The 17571-nt window shown below is 48.3% G+C and overlaps 1 protein-coding gene across 5 annotated transcripts in view; it reads right to left on the bottom strand.

Moving 5' to 3' along the window:
• The window catches only part of TDRKH (tudor and KH domain containing), a 30255-nt gene extending 16071 nt beyond the window's left edge, over positions 1-14184 (bottom strand). For 2 of the 5 annotated variants that reach the window (XM_054973022.1, XM_054973060.1), the window contains exons 1-6: positions 10580-10827; positions 7724-7830; positions 3541-3730; positions 2599-2738; positions 945-1254; positions 269-435 (exon numbers count right to left, since the gene is read on the bottom strand). In XM_054973022.1, the coding sequence (XP_054828997.1) occupies positions 269-435; positions 945-1254; positions 2599-2738; positions 3541-3730; positions 7724-7830; positions 10580-10796 (1131 nt within the window). In that variant the 5' untranslated portion in view covers positions 10797-10827. Of the gene's footprint in view, positions 1-268; positions 436-944; positions 1255-2598; positions 2739-3540; positions 3731-7723; positions 7831-10579; positions 10828-13956; positions 14045-14129 lie in introns of those variants that run through there. The other 3 variants (XM_054973220.1, XM_054973142.1, XM_054973303.1) reach the window with 3 other exon arrangements.
• Between the last annotated feature and the right edge of the window lie 3387 nt (positions 14185-17571).

The following is a 17571-nucleotide window of genomic DNA, read 5'->3' as shown; positions in this document are numbered from 1 at the left end:
GCACATCACACACACACACAGCACCATATGATGCCACGGTGGGTGCTGAAATTTCTGCTCCCACCCCGGTCAGCGCATTCTTCTTCTCCAGAACAGTTTTTTTAAAAATGGCCTTGAGCTACAATCTTCACATAGCTCCCTGACTCCAAGAACTCCTTCTAAGTCACACTCTATGCTATGTATTTTGGTATCCAAGGAAGGGAGTGACATGGAGCCAAGCAATTTCAGAGTAACAAGTCATCTCCCCCCTCAGTGAACATCAACTCACTACACAGCCGCTGCTTTCGTAGTACTGTGTCATTTCCTCGTGGAGTTTATTCAACTGGAAGGTGCGGGAGCCGATCATCTGGATCCAGAAATGGTTTGGGTTCTCAGAAGCAGAGATGTAGACCTCCAGGTGCTCGTTGGCATGGAAGCTGAAGTCTGGACTGGGGACTAAAGTGACTAAAGGTCATCTGAAGAGCAACCACGCCTCCCCAGAGCCCTGATTCACCCCCGGGCCTAGGCAAGACTCCCCCACCCCCAGAGGCACTCCACAGCCCTGCACCTCTCACACAATTGCGGGCTCAGAGGTAACGGAGCGTATCTTGAGAATCGGCCTCTCCAACAGAAAAAGTCACTAGTTCTCATGACGGCAAGAAAAAGTTGGAAGAAGAGCGGACGAATCCAAGACCTGGGCCGATTCCACACGGCTTACCTGAAGCTGGGACGTTGCGGATCATACTGGAAAAAACGCGGAAGATCGCGTTTTCTCGCGTGAGTTTTGCGCGACGTCGCACCAAACTCGCTCAAGAAAACACGATCTTCCACGTTTTTTCCGGCATGATCCGCAACATTCCGGCTTCAGGTAAGCCGTGTGGAATCGGCCTTAGACTGGTTCTATCGTCAAGTTCTACTCTTAGTGGAAACTGCTCCCTGGACCGAGAGCAAAAAGTTATCCTTACCTTCAAATGTGGAGCTTGGCCAAGATGTCCCCGATAATGAATCTTCGGGAGTATCATTTTCGCTTCTTAACTCCTGCGGTTCATCCAGGGGATACTCTGCCTGGTTCGTTTCAGCATCCCTTTCCTTTTGGGAGGGGCAGGGTAGCCAAGAGGGGGCCTCCCCGATATGAGGATGAGGCCCGGCTTGGTCCCCGGCACCTTCTTCCTTCCTCCTGCCGACAGGATGCTTGCGCAAGGGCTGGCATGAGGCCAATTGGGCCAGCTTCTTCTGGAAAGCTTCGTTCTCAGAAAGCTTCTCCATGATCAGTGCCTGCCAGAGCGGAAGTGGGAACAGGTCACAGGTCCTCCAGCATTATGGCAACTTTTTAAAGTGCTCCAGATCCACTTGTTCAACTTGGTACATCAGATCAGACTTGACTTCTGTCACTGTCCGTACGTGCGGCTTGAACACCCAAGACTAGAAGCAGGGTGCCCGCAGCTGCCACCCCAACCTCCCTCTGGAACTGAGAAACGTCACGAGTTTCATTTCATTTTAAAAAACATTTTAGATGTATTTTAAATACTTTTAATCGTTTAAAATGTCTTAAATGTAGCATAGTGGTTAAGTGGTTGGGCAGTGAAGCAGCCATCTGCTAGTTCAACTTCTTCCACTCCTGCCATGAGCTCAGCAGGTGGCTGTGGGGAAGTCACTGAGCGCCAGTGCCCCAGCTGTATTGTGGGGAGAATAACAACATTGACCCTGTCCACTGCTCTGAGTGGGCAGAAGAGCAGTGTATAAGCAGTTATTATAAGGAAGCTTCTGTTGCATAGAGGTTAAGTGGTTGGGCTGCAAATCAGCAGTCTGCTGGCTCGACTCCCACTCCTGCCATGAGTTCAACAGGTGGCCTTGGGTGAGCCACTCCTCCTAGCCCCAGCTGCATTGTGGAGATAATGATAATACCAACTTCGTTCACCACTCTGAGTAGTCCCTGGCCCCAGGGAGGCTCGACTGGCCTCGACCAGGGCCAGGGCATTTTCCGTCCTGGTCCCGACCTGGTGGAACTCTGTCAGGAGACACTTGGGTCCGCTAAGATCTTGTATCTTTTCGGCAGGCCTGTAAGATGTTCCACCAGGCATATGGTTGAGGCCAGCACTGGATCCATCTAATCAGCCTCCCTGCCAGTCTCCTACCAGAGTGTGTGTGTGTGTGGGGGGGGGGGATGAACATCAACCCCACATCTGCCCCCCCCCACGCATGAGGAGTTAGAGTTTATTAACTCACACCTCCACCCTTTCTTATGTGTATTATGTGCAGGGAAAGGGGGCCCTATCTAGGATACTAGAAAGTATGCTTGTGATAAATGAGTCTGTGATTTTATTGTTTTATTTATTGTAATTTTATCTACCGCTGTAACCAGCCCTGAGCCTGCTCGTGGGGAGGGTGGGCTATAAATTAATTAATTAATTAATAAAAAATATTAATAAATGAGTAGAGCCCTCATTTGTCTAGAAGAGTGGTATACAAGCGCAGTTATTTTCTAGCCACTCCTGAAATTTCTTGTGAGCCCCCCCCGTTACTGCCTCCCTTGCTGCAACTTGCAAGTCAGTTCCCAAGCTAAGAGGAGAGCTGGGGGCTTGCAGATGCTGGATCACTTGAACTTTTTAAGATTCTTACCTTGGCAGCTTTCACCTCCTTGGGAGTCCCGGAGATCGTGATAAGACGGGTGAGCGAGAAGACTCCATCCCCTTGCCGGTCACACAGGACCTTGGCCCCGGTGCTACGGCAGATGGACCGTACCGTCTCCCCTCCTCTGCCTGGGAGATGCACAGGAAGAAATGGAGCCTTTATCAGCTTGCTGCCCTTAGGGCTGCACAGGTTGGGTTTAGGGACTAAGGAGCAAATATTTGTTAAGTCTCCTTCTACAAGGGCATGGGGCAAGCAAAAGGAGAGATATAAAACAGATGGGGGGAAAAGGCAACCAGTGGCAGCCGTGGAAGCAGAGAAGGAAACCAGAGTAGGAAAAAGAAACAGATTGCAGAGGGAAGAATTTTTTTTAATGCACTGTTGAATCCTGCACATGGCTGTAGCATCTGAACAAAACCCAAACCGCTATATGTGTGTGCGTGTGCGCACGCGTGCACACACACACACACTTCTCCTCCCACCCCCCTTCCTTGGCATGGGACTTGCCTATGCATGGCTATGGGACACTTTCAGCTACAGAAGGGTTGTGGCTGAACCAACATTGCCAACATGTGGCAATGGGTGTTCCACAGCTGAGCACTGTTGTGGGCACCGTGGCTTGCAAGAGGTGAAGAGGCAGCCGAGCAAGGGCTGCAGAAGACGGCCGCTCTGGATTTGCCCATAAGGCACCAGAGCACATCCTTTAAGAGCCTGGAGTCCGCAGTGACATGTAGCTGAACTCTAGGAGGGTTTGTCAGTGTGTGACAGGGAAACTGACCGGCCCTCTTGCGCAGCCCCCTCTCAGCCAAGAGGGCTCTGGAATCTTTCGCTGTGCCAGTCAACCTGCCGACCCCATGAGGCTATGGGGTACTAGTGCCCCATGCTCCGCCCTCCCAACTACCTGAGGAAGAGGGGAAACGGAAGAGCAAGTACCGATGATCCGCCCAACAGCTCCCTGGGGGACATACATCTTCTCCTCCACCGGCGAGTTCTCCGCCAACAGCTGGTGGATGGCGGCTTTGGCCTTGCACACCTGAACAGGGGAACCGCAGATCCGGATCGTCCGATCTTCACTGGACTCCTCCACATCGAGGTCGATGCGTGCGCGGGTGTCCTTTCTCAGCTGCCGGGGGGGGGGGGGGAGCAGACAGACTCAACTGCAGTACCAGCCTAAGATAGCAACAAGGTGGTCATGAACCCTGGTCCAATTTCTAGAAGGCTGTCATAGATCCTGAGCACATTATGCAGCCCCTTTTGCTGCTCCAGAAAGCACATAAGCATGCCCTGGCTCCACTGCTTGACTCACCGGTCCATACTTTCTGACAAAGAGAACTCTGATTCTCGAAAGCTTATGCTACAATTAAGTTGGTTAGTCTTTAAGGTGCTACTGGACTCTCTACTATTTTGCTACTACAGACTAACACAGCTAACTCTTCTGGATCTACTTTCTGAAAGGGTGCTTCACTCCACGTTAAGTTGCAAGGTGCCCCCACCTTCTCCCTATACACACACACACCAGGCCAGATGGCTAGAACTTTACCCCAAAGCAGCCCCAGAACTGCCATGAAAGATTGCGTGGGTACAACAGATTAAAGCTAATTTGTAGGTAACCAAGAAAACGACCAAGGATGGACAATCAAGAAGTTCTGAGGCACCTCCAGAAGGCAACAATTCCCAGGGTTCTTTGCAAAATGGCACATCAACCAAGGTTTGGAAACTTCAAAAGTGTTGACCTTTCAAAGCCTTACACAGCTTGGGATCAGCCTTCTTCCTTATGAACTTACCTGTATGCTACAATCCTCTTCCAAGGCTTTGTGTGCTCCCACCTTCCGAGATGAGGTGGGTGGCAAACAAACACAGGCTGATTCCGCACATGTTGGATAATACACTTCCAATGCACTTTACCAATCGTCTGAGGTGGATTTTTTGTTCCGCACACAAAAAAATCCATTCCAAATGATCTATAAAGAGGATTGGAAGTGCATTATCCAACGTGTGCATAATCACTCAGAGACACAGCCCTCTACAGCTCCAAAACTGTGGAACTCTCCACAGGGATAACCGTCTGTCCCCTACTGGGACTGTCTTCTGCTAGCAGGCAAAGACCCTTTTTGTTTTGTCTGGAGTTTCTCCTGCCCTATGTTTTAATTACTGTTCTATGCGATTTTACTATGTACTTTAGTTTTGGTTTTAATTGCTTTTATAATGTTTTAATGGTTAACCACTGGGCAGAAAAGCAGTGCATGAGTTTTATACATAAAAGACAAATAAATAAGGCCGCTTCCACATTGGCCATTTCACCTGGAACTAGGACTATTCGTTCACTCTGAGCCAAGCTACAAGTGACATTTTTCACGTGAAGGACACTTGATTGTTTTCGCAAGTTTTTCTGGGAACTGAAGTCCCTCTCCGCCGCCCCTTTTCCTTCTGTTCCTTCCCCTCTCTGTTAGAATCGCTGTCTGAAGAGCCAGAGAAAGCCAGCGGCAGCAGCAGCTTTTGCAAATCGTCTTGCTCCCGGGGAGCTGCTCTGGAGAAAGCTGACATGTCGGTGAAGCTGAGCAGGACACCCAGGGAAGGGAGAAAGTTGCAGATGCCCGCCCCCAAAGATCGTTGAGAGCAGGCTTGTGACTGGAGGAACGATTCGCAAAAGCTGCTGTTGCCGCAGGCTTTCCCTGGCTCTTCAGGCAGCGATTCTAACAGAGATGGGAAGGAACAGAAGGAAAAGGGGCGGGGGAGAGGGACTTCAGTTCCCAGAAAAACTTGCGAAAACGATCAAGTGTCCTTCACGTGAAAAATGTCACTTGTAGCTTGGCTCTCAGTTCCACGGGACAGTCCGGAGGATGACGTAGTCGGCCTGCTGCCATCCATCAGTCCCCAAGGATTGTTTCAGACTTATGATATTTTTAAAAAAACTTAAAATGCAATTGCCGTGCCAGACAGAGCCAAAAAGACCATCTTAAGTGCTACTAAGGCTTCCCAAGACTACCGGTCCCTTTAATATCCTCTTTCTCCTAGCCTAATTCCTTTCCGTACTCATGAGCAGCTAATTATCAGCGGGGTGGGAGGCCGGGGATTTAATCTGTTCTTATTACAACTGTGAATTTGCAGTTGTATTACTACAACAAGCAGCAATAAAATTTAAATTCCTGATCGAGCTAATGGTTCACCATTTAGCGAGAGACAGCCAGCCCAGATACCACAGGAAGTAATCAGGCTACAAATTAAGGAAGAGAAATGCAGAGCAGGATTTACGTTGAAGGAGGTTTACTTCCAAGTAGATACAGCAGGCTCTTGCCCATTGCACAAACATTGCCGTATATAAAGGCTAACAAAGCTGTAGCAAGGAGCAACCCTCAATAGATCAGAAACACAAAGCAAAAAAGCAGAGGGAACCTATGATAAAGGAACTCTGCAAATGTCTTACAAAAAGCATATTAAGAAACAATTCACAAAGTGCTACACAACTGTGTAAGAACAACCTCATGTACAATATGTATTATCAAAATGTCAATAGTAGAAACAATCCAAAATAAATCAGTCAACAGTTAATGAACAATGTAACAGCAGGTATTCTTTAAGTTAACAACAATTATTCATTAAGTTTACACCAAGCTTAGACCTCTCTGTGTCAATTACAAAAAGAAAAAAGAGGAAAGCGGCGTCAGCGTTCCGGCATAGGCAGCAATCGAGCAATAAAGATTATGTAAGTAGCCACAATCTGGGAGTGAACCAAAAGTAATCTTATTAGTATAGTCGTCTTCGTTTTTTCTTTTGCAGGTGCTGTTAAAGGGTTGCAAAGACTCACGATTAGCGACTCGACAAGAAGCCCGCTAATGACTCGTTTCGTGACCCTTCCTCAGGAGTCACTCAACAGAAACACCCAGGTCATAAATTCCACCGTGAAACTCTCTGGTGGTACATCTCATATAGCTGGAAGACAGAGAGGTCTAAGCTTGGTGTAAACTTAATGAATAATTGTTAACTTAAAGAATACCTGTTGTTACATTGTTCATTAACTGTTGACTGATTTATTTTGGATTGTTTCTACTATTGACATTTTGATATACATATTGTACATGACCCCCTTATCCCACACCGGCTCCAAGTGCCAAGGGGGTGGCAACGTATGACTTACCATCCGTGGCTGCCGTACGGCTAAGTGTGTTGGGTTGGGGAAAGCAACGGTGACCTACCCTGTAAAAACTTCACTGCGAGTCTCTGCGGATCTCTCTCGACGCGCCATAGGACAGAAAGGCCTGGAGGGGGACGATCTACGGGGTAGCCGAGGGTCGGACGCGACTGTGTGGCTTGGATCGGATCATACATGAGGTTGTTCTTATAAAGTTGTGTATCACTTTGCACTTTTAGAATTGTTTCTTAATACGCTTTTTGTAAGATATTTGCATAGTTCCTTTATCGTAGGTTCCTTCTGCTTTTTTGCTTTGTGTTTCATATATAAGGGATACACAGCACTATAACAAGTACTGTACGGAACCCTCATTTCTGTTTTGCTTATACCTGAACACAGCACAAAAAGACGGCTGTGCATGATGGGTGTCTCCTAAGTCCTTCAAGCAAAATCCGAGTTAAGCATCTTATGTTGTCTGGATGTTGTCCAGAGGCTCCAAACCCACATATCAGGCCAACCAAAATTTTATAAAATACAGAAGTTCCCAACGATCCATGCACAGCCAATCTGCCCAGGCTCTGAACACGGGATCATTTTTAAAACTTTGGACTCTATGGCGGGCCACCCCGCTCTGTGGGTTATTTAGTCTGAGGTAGTAGGGCAAAATGTGCGTGGCTGTTTTGTAATTGCTGCGTCATTAATGTTTATATTGCTGCACATTTTATTCTATTTATTGTATATTTTAAAATGCCGTGATCCGCTCTTAGCCCGCTTGCGGGCAGAACAGAACTCCAATCAATCAATAAATAATAAATATTGCAGATCTGTTCAGCTAACAGAACAGGTCTGCAGGATCCGATGCCTCAGTCCCAGGGAAGAGTGGACACATCCACCGTAAGAGTCCCTAAACAGCATAATAATCATCTCTCCGCTTTCGTACCACCTGCCTTGGGGCCACGGGAATGATAAGAACTGTAAGAACCTCACCTGCTTGATGTTGGCTCCCTGGCGGCCGATGAGCAACCTGACAGCGTCTTTTGGCACCTTCATCTCCATTTCGATCTCCTCGTCGCCCACGAATGTCAGCCGCTCTTCTACACGGGACAATTGGAGAGGCAAGTAAAGCATCAAGCTAGGCTGTCACCTTCCGCCCCATTTCAGGAGATGGCCTCTGCTGGGCTGCTCTGGGGCTGAAGGAACTCAAGTCCACCTATCTCGGGGTGAGGACCGACTTGTCTGCCTAAAGATGCTGAGCTGGGATGTCACCCTCCTCAGCTAACTCTTGCTTGCCAACTTTTAAAAAACTTTTTATTTGAAAGTAAACAAACAACAAAGACAAAAATATAATACACAAAACCAATAAACACAGAATGTGTAACAGCCTATTCTACTGCAAAACCAGTTCTCCTCTCCCTCTCCTTGCTTACATACCCTCGACAGTTATATTCAAAGTTTTAAAATATTAATTTTACAGGTCTACTTTAATAATAGCTATTCTTAGTTTTTCTAAATTTTCAGCTATGAAATCAAAAAAGCCTTTCCATTTTTTCCTGAAATTCTAAGTTTGGTCTGTTATGTATATACGAAGTTAATTTGTTCATCCACTCAGCCACACCTGGGCCGTTTCCACACGGGTTACCTTGTTCCGGAAAACAGCGAAATCTCGCACGAAATCGCGCGAGAAGATGCTGTTATTGCACGAGAAGACGCGATAACAGCGTCTTCTCGTGAGATTTCGCTGTTTTCCAGAACAAGGCAAGCCGTGTGGAAATGGCCCTGGTTGATTGCCGATTATGAAGAACCACGGTTGGCATTAGATGCCCCGAACGGCAACGCTGCCAGAGCAGTAGATCACAAACTGTGCCCTGGGGCTCTTCAGAAGCGTGTTAGGGTTGTCTCGAGTCGATGGTCAGCAATTGGAGAGGAGGGGGTTTAATAAGCTTCCCTGAAAGGCAGTTTTGCACATCTTTTTTGTGGCTAAACAGTGCCAAAAAGTGACGGGGTTTCAGGCACATTCTCAATACACGTGGGTGATGCAGAGCCAGTGCCCCACAACAGCGCTTGCCCCAGAACAAACACATAAAGCCGCCTTATACAGGACCAAACGGTTGCTCTATCAAAGTTAGCACTGTCTAATCAGACTGGTAGTAGCTCTCTAGCAGGTCTTTCCCATCCTCGGATACTTTTAAATTGAAAACATGGGGGATCGAACCTGGGACCTTCTGTAGGCCAAGCAGATGCTAAGCATCAACTCTCCTGTCCAGAACAGATCCAGAGGAGTTAGCCGTGTTAGTCTGTAGGAGCAAAATAGTACAGAGTCCAGTAGCACCTTTAAGACTAACCAACTTTATTGTAGCATAAGCTTTTGAGGACCACAGCTCTCTTCGTCAGATGCACTGTCAGCTTTTGAGAGCCACAGCTCTCTTCGTCAGATGCATTCTCAGCTTTCGAGAGCCACAGCTCTCTTCGTCAGATGCACTGCCAGCTTTCGAGAGCCACAGCTCTCTTAATCAGATGCACTGTCAGCTTTTGAGAGCCACAGCTCTCTTCATCAGATGCAATCTGACAATGCATCTGACGAAGAGAGCTGTGGTTCTCGAAAGCTGATGATGCATCTGACAAAGAGAGCTGTGGTTCTCGAAAGCTTATGCTACAATAAAGTTGGTTAGTCTTAAAGGTGCTACTGGACCCTTTACTGTCCAGAACAGACAAGGAAGGAGGGATTCCTGAATTTATTTATTACCTTTATACCCTATTCTCTACCACTTGTGAACAGAACTTGAGCAGAGGGTCCCGGGTGATCTCCCCTGGCTTCTATCAGACCAGGAATTGCAGAACTTCAGCTAATTGCTGTTAAATTACCCATTCCCCAAGACCCTATAAAACTCAAACAAAGCCACTGCTTCTAAGCAATAAAAAAGAGCAAGAGTCCAGTAGCACCTAACAAAATGTGTGGTAGGTTATGAACTTTCGTGAATCACAGCTCACTTCTTCCGATACAGCTAGAACGTGAGTCCATCTGTCCTTGTATCTTGCGGGAGTGAAGTAATTCTGCAATCAGCATCTGTAATCACTCTACTCCCCAAGATACAAGGACAGATGGACTCAAATTCTAGCTGGATCGGAAGAAGTGAGCTGTGACTCACAAAAATGTCCAACCCTACCACAAATGCTGTTAGCCATATTGGTACTACTGGACTCTTGCTCTTTTCTACTGCTACAGACAGACTAGTACAGCTACCCATCTTGATCTTGCTTCAGAGCAGTTATCATTTCATTCAGACACAGAGCTATTAAAGAACTCAAAGCAGAATCCATGCAGCCGGCATCATATAAAGATTCCTCTAGAAGGAGCTGGAGGGCAGAAGGATGAGGGGGGAGAGAGGGTGAGCTAAAGCCTTCCCCACGAAAACTGCCTCCATTCTGCCCATGGCATTTCACGGGGCAGCTGCTAGTAGCGGCCTTCATTCCTACGCCTGCTTCATTTACAAATAAGCCCTAAACACAGTGAGATTTACTTCCAAGTAAATGATTCCAAGCTGCCATTTAAGCACCGCCCATCTTTCCCCATAAGCACTGCTTTCTGTCCCTACCCTGAATGCACTCCCCCCGCCCCCAACATTGTAAAGCCGAGAGACGGTGATAAAGGTTAGCCAAGTAAAACTGGCCCCTTCCTCTCTCATGGGCAATTCAGCTTGGGAGGGCTGCCAAAGACGGCACAGCAAGGAGAGAAACGGCAGACAGAGGCTGTTAATAATTCAAGCCCTGAAGCAACCCGGCACTGTCATGCAGTGTGGGAACAGCACCCGGCACCGAGGCTGTGGGTCACGTGATCATACCCACCTCGGCTCTCCCTGTAACGGCGGTAAAGGATGTAAAGGATGGCGCCGCTGGCTGGGATCCCAAGGGCCACGGCCACCTTCTGCAGAGTGGTCAGGCTGCCCCATGAGCTCCGTTCGCTGGACATCCCTCCTTCGAGAGCAGACGGTGGCCTAAGCGGGGAGGGAAGGAACTTCCTCAGCTGCAGCTCCCCGTCGGAGAAGGAGAGCAAGGAAATCATTGCAGGGCCGAAGACCGGCTTCCCAGAACAAGGGCAGGTTTACATCTGAGCCCTTTGCTGGCTGAAAGTCAGCCCAGGTGCTGAGGAAAGACTTGGCTGGGCACGAGCCCAGATTCGCCTGCCTCTAGCCCGGCTGTTCCAAGCAAGGGGGAAGGAGAAGACATCAGAAAAAGCCGGAGAGCTAAAGAAAGCCTTGGAGGAGGAAAGCAAAGTCGAGAGAATCTCAGTGGCACAACAGCAACGAGCGACAGCTTTTCTCCAAGATGGCTGAAATTTCTCATCTTGGTCCCCTGGAATCTACTGTTCAGCACCACAGGTGATCAGGAAAGTGGCCGTTTCATCTGATCTCTGCTTCATCATCCAGTAGAAAACGCAGCTTTGCATGCTGTGGGACTGGGGGAATTCACGGATGGCAACATTTCTTCCGTATGACCAGCACTGCTAGCACTGGGTCTGGCTTCTCTGTTACCTTGGCCTGGCCTTGCCACCTGCCAGGGAAAGACTGTAGGCACCAGGTCAACCAGCATGCCTTTCACAGAATCACAGGGTTGGAAGGGACCTCCAGGGTCATCTAGTCCAACCCCCTGCACAATGCAGGAAATTCACAACTACCTCCCACCCACCCTGTGACCCCTGCTCCATGCCCAGAAGATGGTAAAACACCGTCAGGATCCCTAGCCAAACTGGCCTGGGGAAAATTGCTTCCTGACCCCAAAGTGGCACCTGGCGTTACCCTGAGCGTGTAAGAAGGGGGCATGAGAACTAAGCACTGTTGTAACCCTTCCTGCCCTTTCCTCAGAAGATTTGGGGAGTGATAGACTGAGAATGCTAAGCAGAGAGAGGTAGCGTGCGCACAGCATCTTTGGAGAGCCAGGCTGATTTACTTCATTCATCCCTTGCCTTTCTCTCCAGTGGCAACCCAAAGCAGCTTATGCTGTTCATTTATCCCCACAACGACCCTGTGAGGTAGTCTAGACTGAGAGGGGGTGACTGGACCAAGGTCACCCAGCAAGCTTCCGTGGCAGAGCAAGGATTTGAGTCTGGTTCTCCCATATCTTAGGACAACCCTCTAACCACTCCGCTAGCTTTTATTCAAAAATTAAAGCCCCACAGCACACCAGCAAGTTTTAGACATGCGGGTAGTGTTAAACACTCTCTAAAAGCACTCAGATGTAAGAGTGGAAGCAGCACCAACAGTGCAAAGTGTAGTTTAATGGAAATTGCCCCCCCCACCCCCCGCTGAACTTCCTGAAGTCCTGACAAGCTGCCAGATCTTAATATTCACATCCTTTGGAGGGCTGATATTGCTGCAGATGCTAGAAAGACAGATGCTGGAAATGATAAAGGGCATGTCTCATATGCAGCCATGGAAAAATCCAAGTCCTGCAAGAAGCTCTGCAGCAGCCCTCCCACCACTACCCTCAAGTAACTTGTATTTAAAGGTACGCTGCCTCTGCCATGGAGGTTCCACTTAGCTATCATGGCTTATAGCTACATATCCCATCCCGTGACCTTCTCTAGGCCTTAAAAAATGCATCAAAGCTACTGGGTGAAATAGGTTTCAGAGGCACGGACATCTACAGAAGTCAGACAAAAGGAAACATACAGCTGCTTGCATCTGGAGAAGGGAGCACCGACTCTCGAAAGCTTACACTCTGAAAAATCTTGGTCTCGAAGGTGCCACTGGACTCCAATGCTGCTGCACAGCTTCAACTGGGTAATAAAAACCTCTCCAGTTTTGTCCTGGTGTCCCCCCCCCTATTTCCCTTAGTAAATTCCCTTTGTTTCTTCAGAGAGAATAGATTACACTACAACATTTACCATAGGCACACCAGTGTTTAGTGGCAAGCACTTCTGAATGCTTACAGCTGAGGGTCTCAGCAATGGCAAAAGGTAGGCAGAAGCAGGTCCCGCTATCAGGACCAGAGATGGGCCTGAGAACTGAGGACCCATCAGCCACAGCCCTATGAACTTGGGAGAATTTGAATCCATTCCTTTCGCACACCCCTTCCGCATTTCCTGGTTTTCACCCAGCAATAAACACGCCCTGCCCCGTGCTATGACATGCCACCTCTGGACTCAATTTCTTTCCTCCCCTTTGTCTTGCCATCGCCACCTCCCACTATCTGGACAGCCCCTGCCTAGCCTACATGATTTGTCAAGCCCCCGCCCACCCCCCCCAAAGGCCACTTCTCTACCCTGATCAGGGCAAAATCTCCATCACAACCCATTCCCCTTCCTCTGCGCCCCTTTCTTTCACAGCCTCCCCATCAATCTTCTGTTTAGCCTGCAATAATGAAAGACCCCACTCATATCTGACAAAGGGAAGCTCCCAAAGCTCCTACCCTGAAAATCTTGTTGGTCTTTAAGGTGGGTGCTACTGGACTTGGAACTTTCTCATCTGTTATGGACTATCTTCACCGAGTCTAGAAGTATTTCCTATCCTGAATCCCCCCCAGCTTCACTGGGTGTACCCAAGTTCTAGTATTAAAGGAAAGGGAGAAAAAGCTCCACCCCATGCATAGGTTTATAGGCTTCTATCACATCTCCCTATCCTACATATTGCATTCCTCCACCCCAAGCAGTCTCAAAGGAGCTCAGTGGTATATATGGTTCTTCCTCCCTACATTTTATTGCCACAACAACCCTGCAAAGCCGGTCAGGTGGACTACCCAACAAGCTTTATAGCAGACTGGGGATGTGGACCTCTAGCCCAGTACTGTAACCACTCCACCACACTATCTCTCCACCTGACCCTAACTTAACTGCCCCCTCCCTAGCCACCTATATTCTATATCCAGGCGAGGCCTGGAGATTAAGCTGAAGTGAAAAAGGACCGTGAAAGGACACAAATTCGTTTCCAAAAAAAAAAACTTTGGAAACGAATTTGCGTCCTTTCACGGTCCTTTTTCACTTCAGCTTGGTTTTCAATTGTGACCGTTCCCACCTTTGGTTTGTGAGGCCTGGAGATTGCCACAAATTACAACACATCTCCAGAGAGCAGATTCCCTTGGAGGAAGCAGCAGCTTCGGATGGCAGGTTTCAGGTAATCACGTATCTGCTGAGCTGCCTAAACTCCGCCCACCCCAAATTTCCAGAAATTTCTCAGCCCAAAGTCTTTAAATAATAATAATAATAATAATAATAATAATAATAATACCCTCTCCACATTGCCCTGGCTACTTCTCCTTCCCGCCCCTGTTTTCTCCTCCCTCAGCTACCAAGTTCCTCTTGCGGTTCCCTCCTCAGTCCGCTCCCCCCTTTCCACCAGCTGCTCCGCCCCCCAGCATCCTAGCCCCGCCCACACCTGCGGCTCCCACCGCGGCTCCTCACCCGCACGCCGTCTCCGCCGGCCCAGGCGCGCGGCCCAGCCCCGCCCTTATATCGCTCCTCGCTGCCCAATCAGAGCGCGCCATTCGCCTCGCCCTCTCGCACAATGAGCTCTCCGAGGGTCTTGGCCAATGCGAAGAGCTTGCGGGGGAGGGGAGGGGAGGAAGAGCGGCCAATCAAGATCTAGAGAGGCACGTGAAAGGGAGGCGAGACGGGCGGGAGGGAAAGTGGTGGGGAGGGTTGGATGCCTCTCGTGGCTGTTCAAAGCCGTTGGGAGGGAGAGAAGAAGGAGCTGAGGCGACGGCCAATCACGAGGGAACGTTGGCGAGACTAACGGCCCAGGCGCGTGGCGCCCGCCTAATTGACGAAGGAGCCTGGTCTGGAGTTTAGTCCCAGAATGCTCTGGGGCACAGTTCGGGGGGTGGCTGTGATTCCTACCCATAATGCTCTGAGCAAAAGAGCTGGCCATTATGACCATTCACTGGTTGCCAACCTCCCGGTGGGGCCTGAGGCTCCCAGAGAATTGCGATTTTCTAAAAATGTTTTTTAAATTTATTAAATTATTTATAGTCCTCCTTTCTCACTGAGACTCCAGACTACAGAGATCAGTTCCCTTAGAGAAAATGGCCGCTTTGGAGAGTGGATTGTAATGGCACAATATATCTCACTAAGCCCCTCTTCAAACTCTGCCATCTCCAGGGCTACTCTCCCAAATTGCCCGGAATTACCCAACCTGGAGTTGGCAACCCTGTGTTAGTAAATATTTTAAAGCATTACAATAATGGACCAAGGTGCACATAGTGCTTCCATTGTGGCTTCACAACAACCCTGTGAGGTGGAGATAGATGAGAGAGTGGCTGGGATGTTTATAAAGGAAGTACCTGACTACTAGTCAAAATAACAGTCTGTCTAGTCCATCTTCTGAGCCTACAACAGCAGCCCACCGTGTACCTCAAGAAACAAACAGGAAGACGACAGATCTCTTATTTTTCTGGTAGTACATTTTTTTTACATTATTGTTTAAATGTAAATAACTTTGGCATCAGTTAACATGTTATAATGTGTTTGATTATACTTTTCAACCCTATACATTTTTAACTTGATAACGAGATACTGTAACAGAAGGTGTTTCTGTCCAACTAATATACTTTCTTTTGTTTACTACAATATTTTCCAATTTTCAACTTTCCCCCTACTTCACAGGGTTGCCAAGTCCAGGGTGGGAAATTCCTGGAGATTTGGGGGGGGGGTGTGGAATCTGGAGAGGGCAGAGTTTGGGGAGGGAGGGACATCAGCAGGGTATAATGCCATAGACTCCACCCTCCAAAGCAGCCATTTTCTCCAGGGGAACTGATCTCTATAGTTCCGTTGCCAACTTCCAGTGAGGCCTAGAGATTTCCTGGTATTGGACTGCTCTCCAGACAACATAGATCAGCTGTAATCTACAGCATTATACCCCGCTGAGGTCCTTCTCCTTCATAAAACGTGCCCTCTCCAGCCTCTACCCTCGAAATCACCAGGAATTTTCCAGCCCAGAGTTGGCAACCTTACTTTATAGCCTGGAGATCAGTTGTAATTCCAGGAGATCTCCAGGCCCCACCTTGATGTTGACAATCATAAGATAAGTGCTAAAATAGCACAGTGTGCAGTAGGGTTGCCAGCCTCCAGGTGGCAGCTGGAGATCTCCCAGATTTACAACTTATCTCCAGGTGACAGAGCTCAGTTGCCCTGGAGAAAATGGCTGCCTTGGAATGTGGAGTCCATGGCATTATGCCCAGCTGAGGTCCCTTCCTACCCCATCCTCTCCCAGCTCCACCCCTAAATCTCCAGGAATTTCCCAATCTGGAGCTGGCAACCCTAGTGTGCAGCAGTTTTCAACTCTGTTTTTTGTTATATATCACCAAGGCATTTATACTTTTAAATTCCATAAATATAGTATAGTTTTATATTATAAATGATGCAATTCAAGTTTTTGTATCAGTAAATTAAGTTTAGCCTCTCCCCTGTAATTTCCATTTCTTTTCAGAAAGACAGTGGGATATTTTCCCCTCTGTGGCATCAAAAATTTTGAAAATTGTGCATCACTATTGTGGTGTCTAAGGAGTCTGGGTACAAAAGAGAGCAGAATCCATATAATTTGTGAGTGGGACTCACAGCCCGGTAGAACGTTGTTCATGTCGGCAAAGGCACTAACACGGCTATCTCTACCTGCCCTGTTAGACTAAGGAGTCTGTTCTCTCAAGCACCTTGTAAGCCTATTGCTAGCTTTCACTGGGGCCCCCAAGATGCTTCCTCTCCCACAGGGAGCCACCAGGTTTGTTTTCAAACAGACAAGTTTCCAGTCCCCACTGGGAGAAGCCAGGCCCATTGAAATTCTACCTGCTTTTAGGGGCACAGGAGCTGTGCCCGAGGTGGGGGGGAGGCAACCCCCTGCATGAAAATGGGGAATAGTTTGTATGCTGAAGGTGCCAACCCTGCCACATCTCCAACTGAAAAGAATCTTACATCGTGGGTGCTGAAAAAGACCCTTCTCTGCCTGGAGCTTTGGAGAGCTTCTGCTAGTCCAAGGAGACTGGTCAGCTGGAGGAACCAATGTTCCGATTTTGGTACAAAGTAGGTTCCTGTGCCAGGCAGCAAGCACAGCCCAGTGGAGGAGCTCCAGTTTTGCACGTGCCGAAGGTCTCAGGCGTCTCCAGCAGCAAGCCTTAGGAAAGCCCTTTCTGAGCCTGAGAGTTTGGAGAGTTGCTGCCAGTCAGAGCTAAGGGGGCCAGTGGTTTGATTTGGTACAAAGGTTCATATGTTCATAGCCCATGCTTGCTTCCATGACATTGGGGGGTGTTTTACGGATGGAAATGTATTTCTGGTATGTTTCAAAAGGTCCCCTTGCAGAAACGTGGCACATGGCTACGATCACTGCTCCTCTGGTCAGAGCACTTCCTACTCTCTTGCAGCCCATGATGGAGGCTGGATTCTGTCCGTGGCTTCCTTGCCAACAGGAGGCTGGCAAAGGGGTTGCCCTGATATAACCAAATGAATAATCCTCCACTTTCCTGTTCCTACAGAATCTACTCCCAGTTTATGCCAAGGTTTATGTCACATAATTCATCTGTCCCTGTATGGTAAATATCACTCCCTTTATTTTCCTTAACTGATACTGATTTTGCTACTTGTGTAGGCAGGGCAAGAACCCCCAAGACCCCCTTGTCCACATCTCCTGGGACCTGCATCTAGAAACCTGTTTTAAAAAATGGTTCCGGAGGCGTACTTGTGTTAATCTGTTGCCCCAAAGATAGCCTAAGATGTAACAAGGGTAAATGACTTGTTCGTCTTTAAGCTGCAGCTGTTTAAACCAAGGTAATAATTTTTAATTATTTTGGTTCTTAGCAAACTGAGCGCCGACCTTTTTCCCCTCTCCCTTGGAATCATGGTATGCTAGGGTGGCCAA

This window comes from Eublepharis macularius, chromosome 1, assembly GCF_028583425.1.
Source record: "Eublepharis macularius isolate TG4126 chromosome 1, MPM_Emac_v1.0, whole genome shotgun sequence".
In the NCBI taxonomy this organism is placed as follows: Eukaryota; Metazoa; Chordata; class Lepidosauria; order Squamata; family Eublepharidae; genus Eublepharis; species Eublepharis macularius.
The sequence above is the reverse complement of the archived record's forward strand: the minus strand, read 5'-3'. Positions and strand labels throughout refer to the sequence as shown.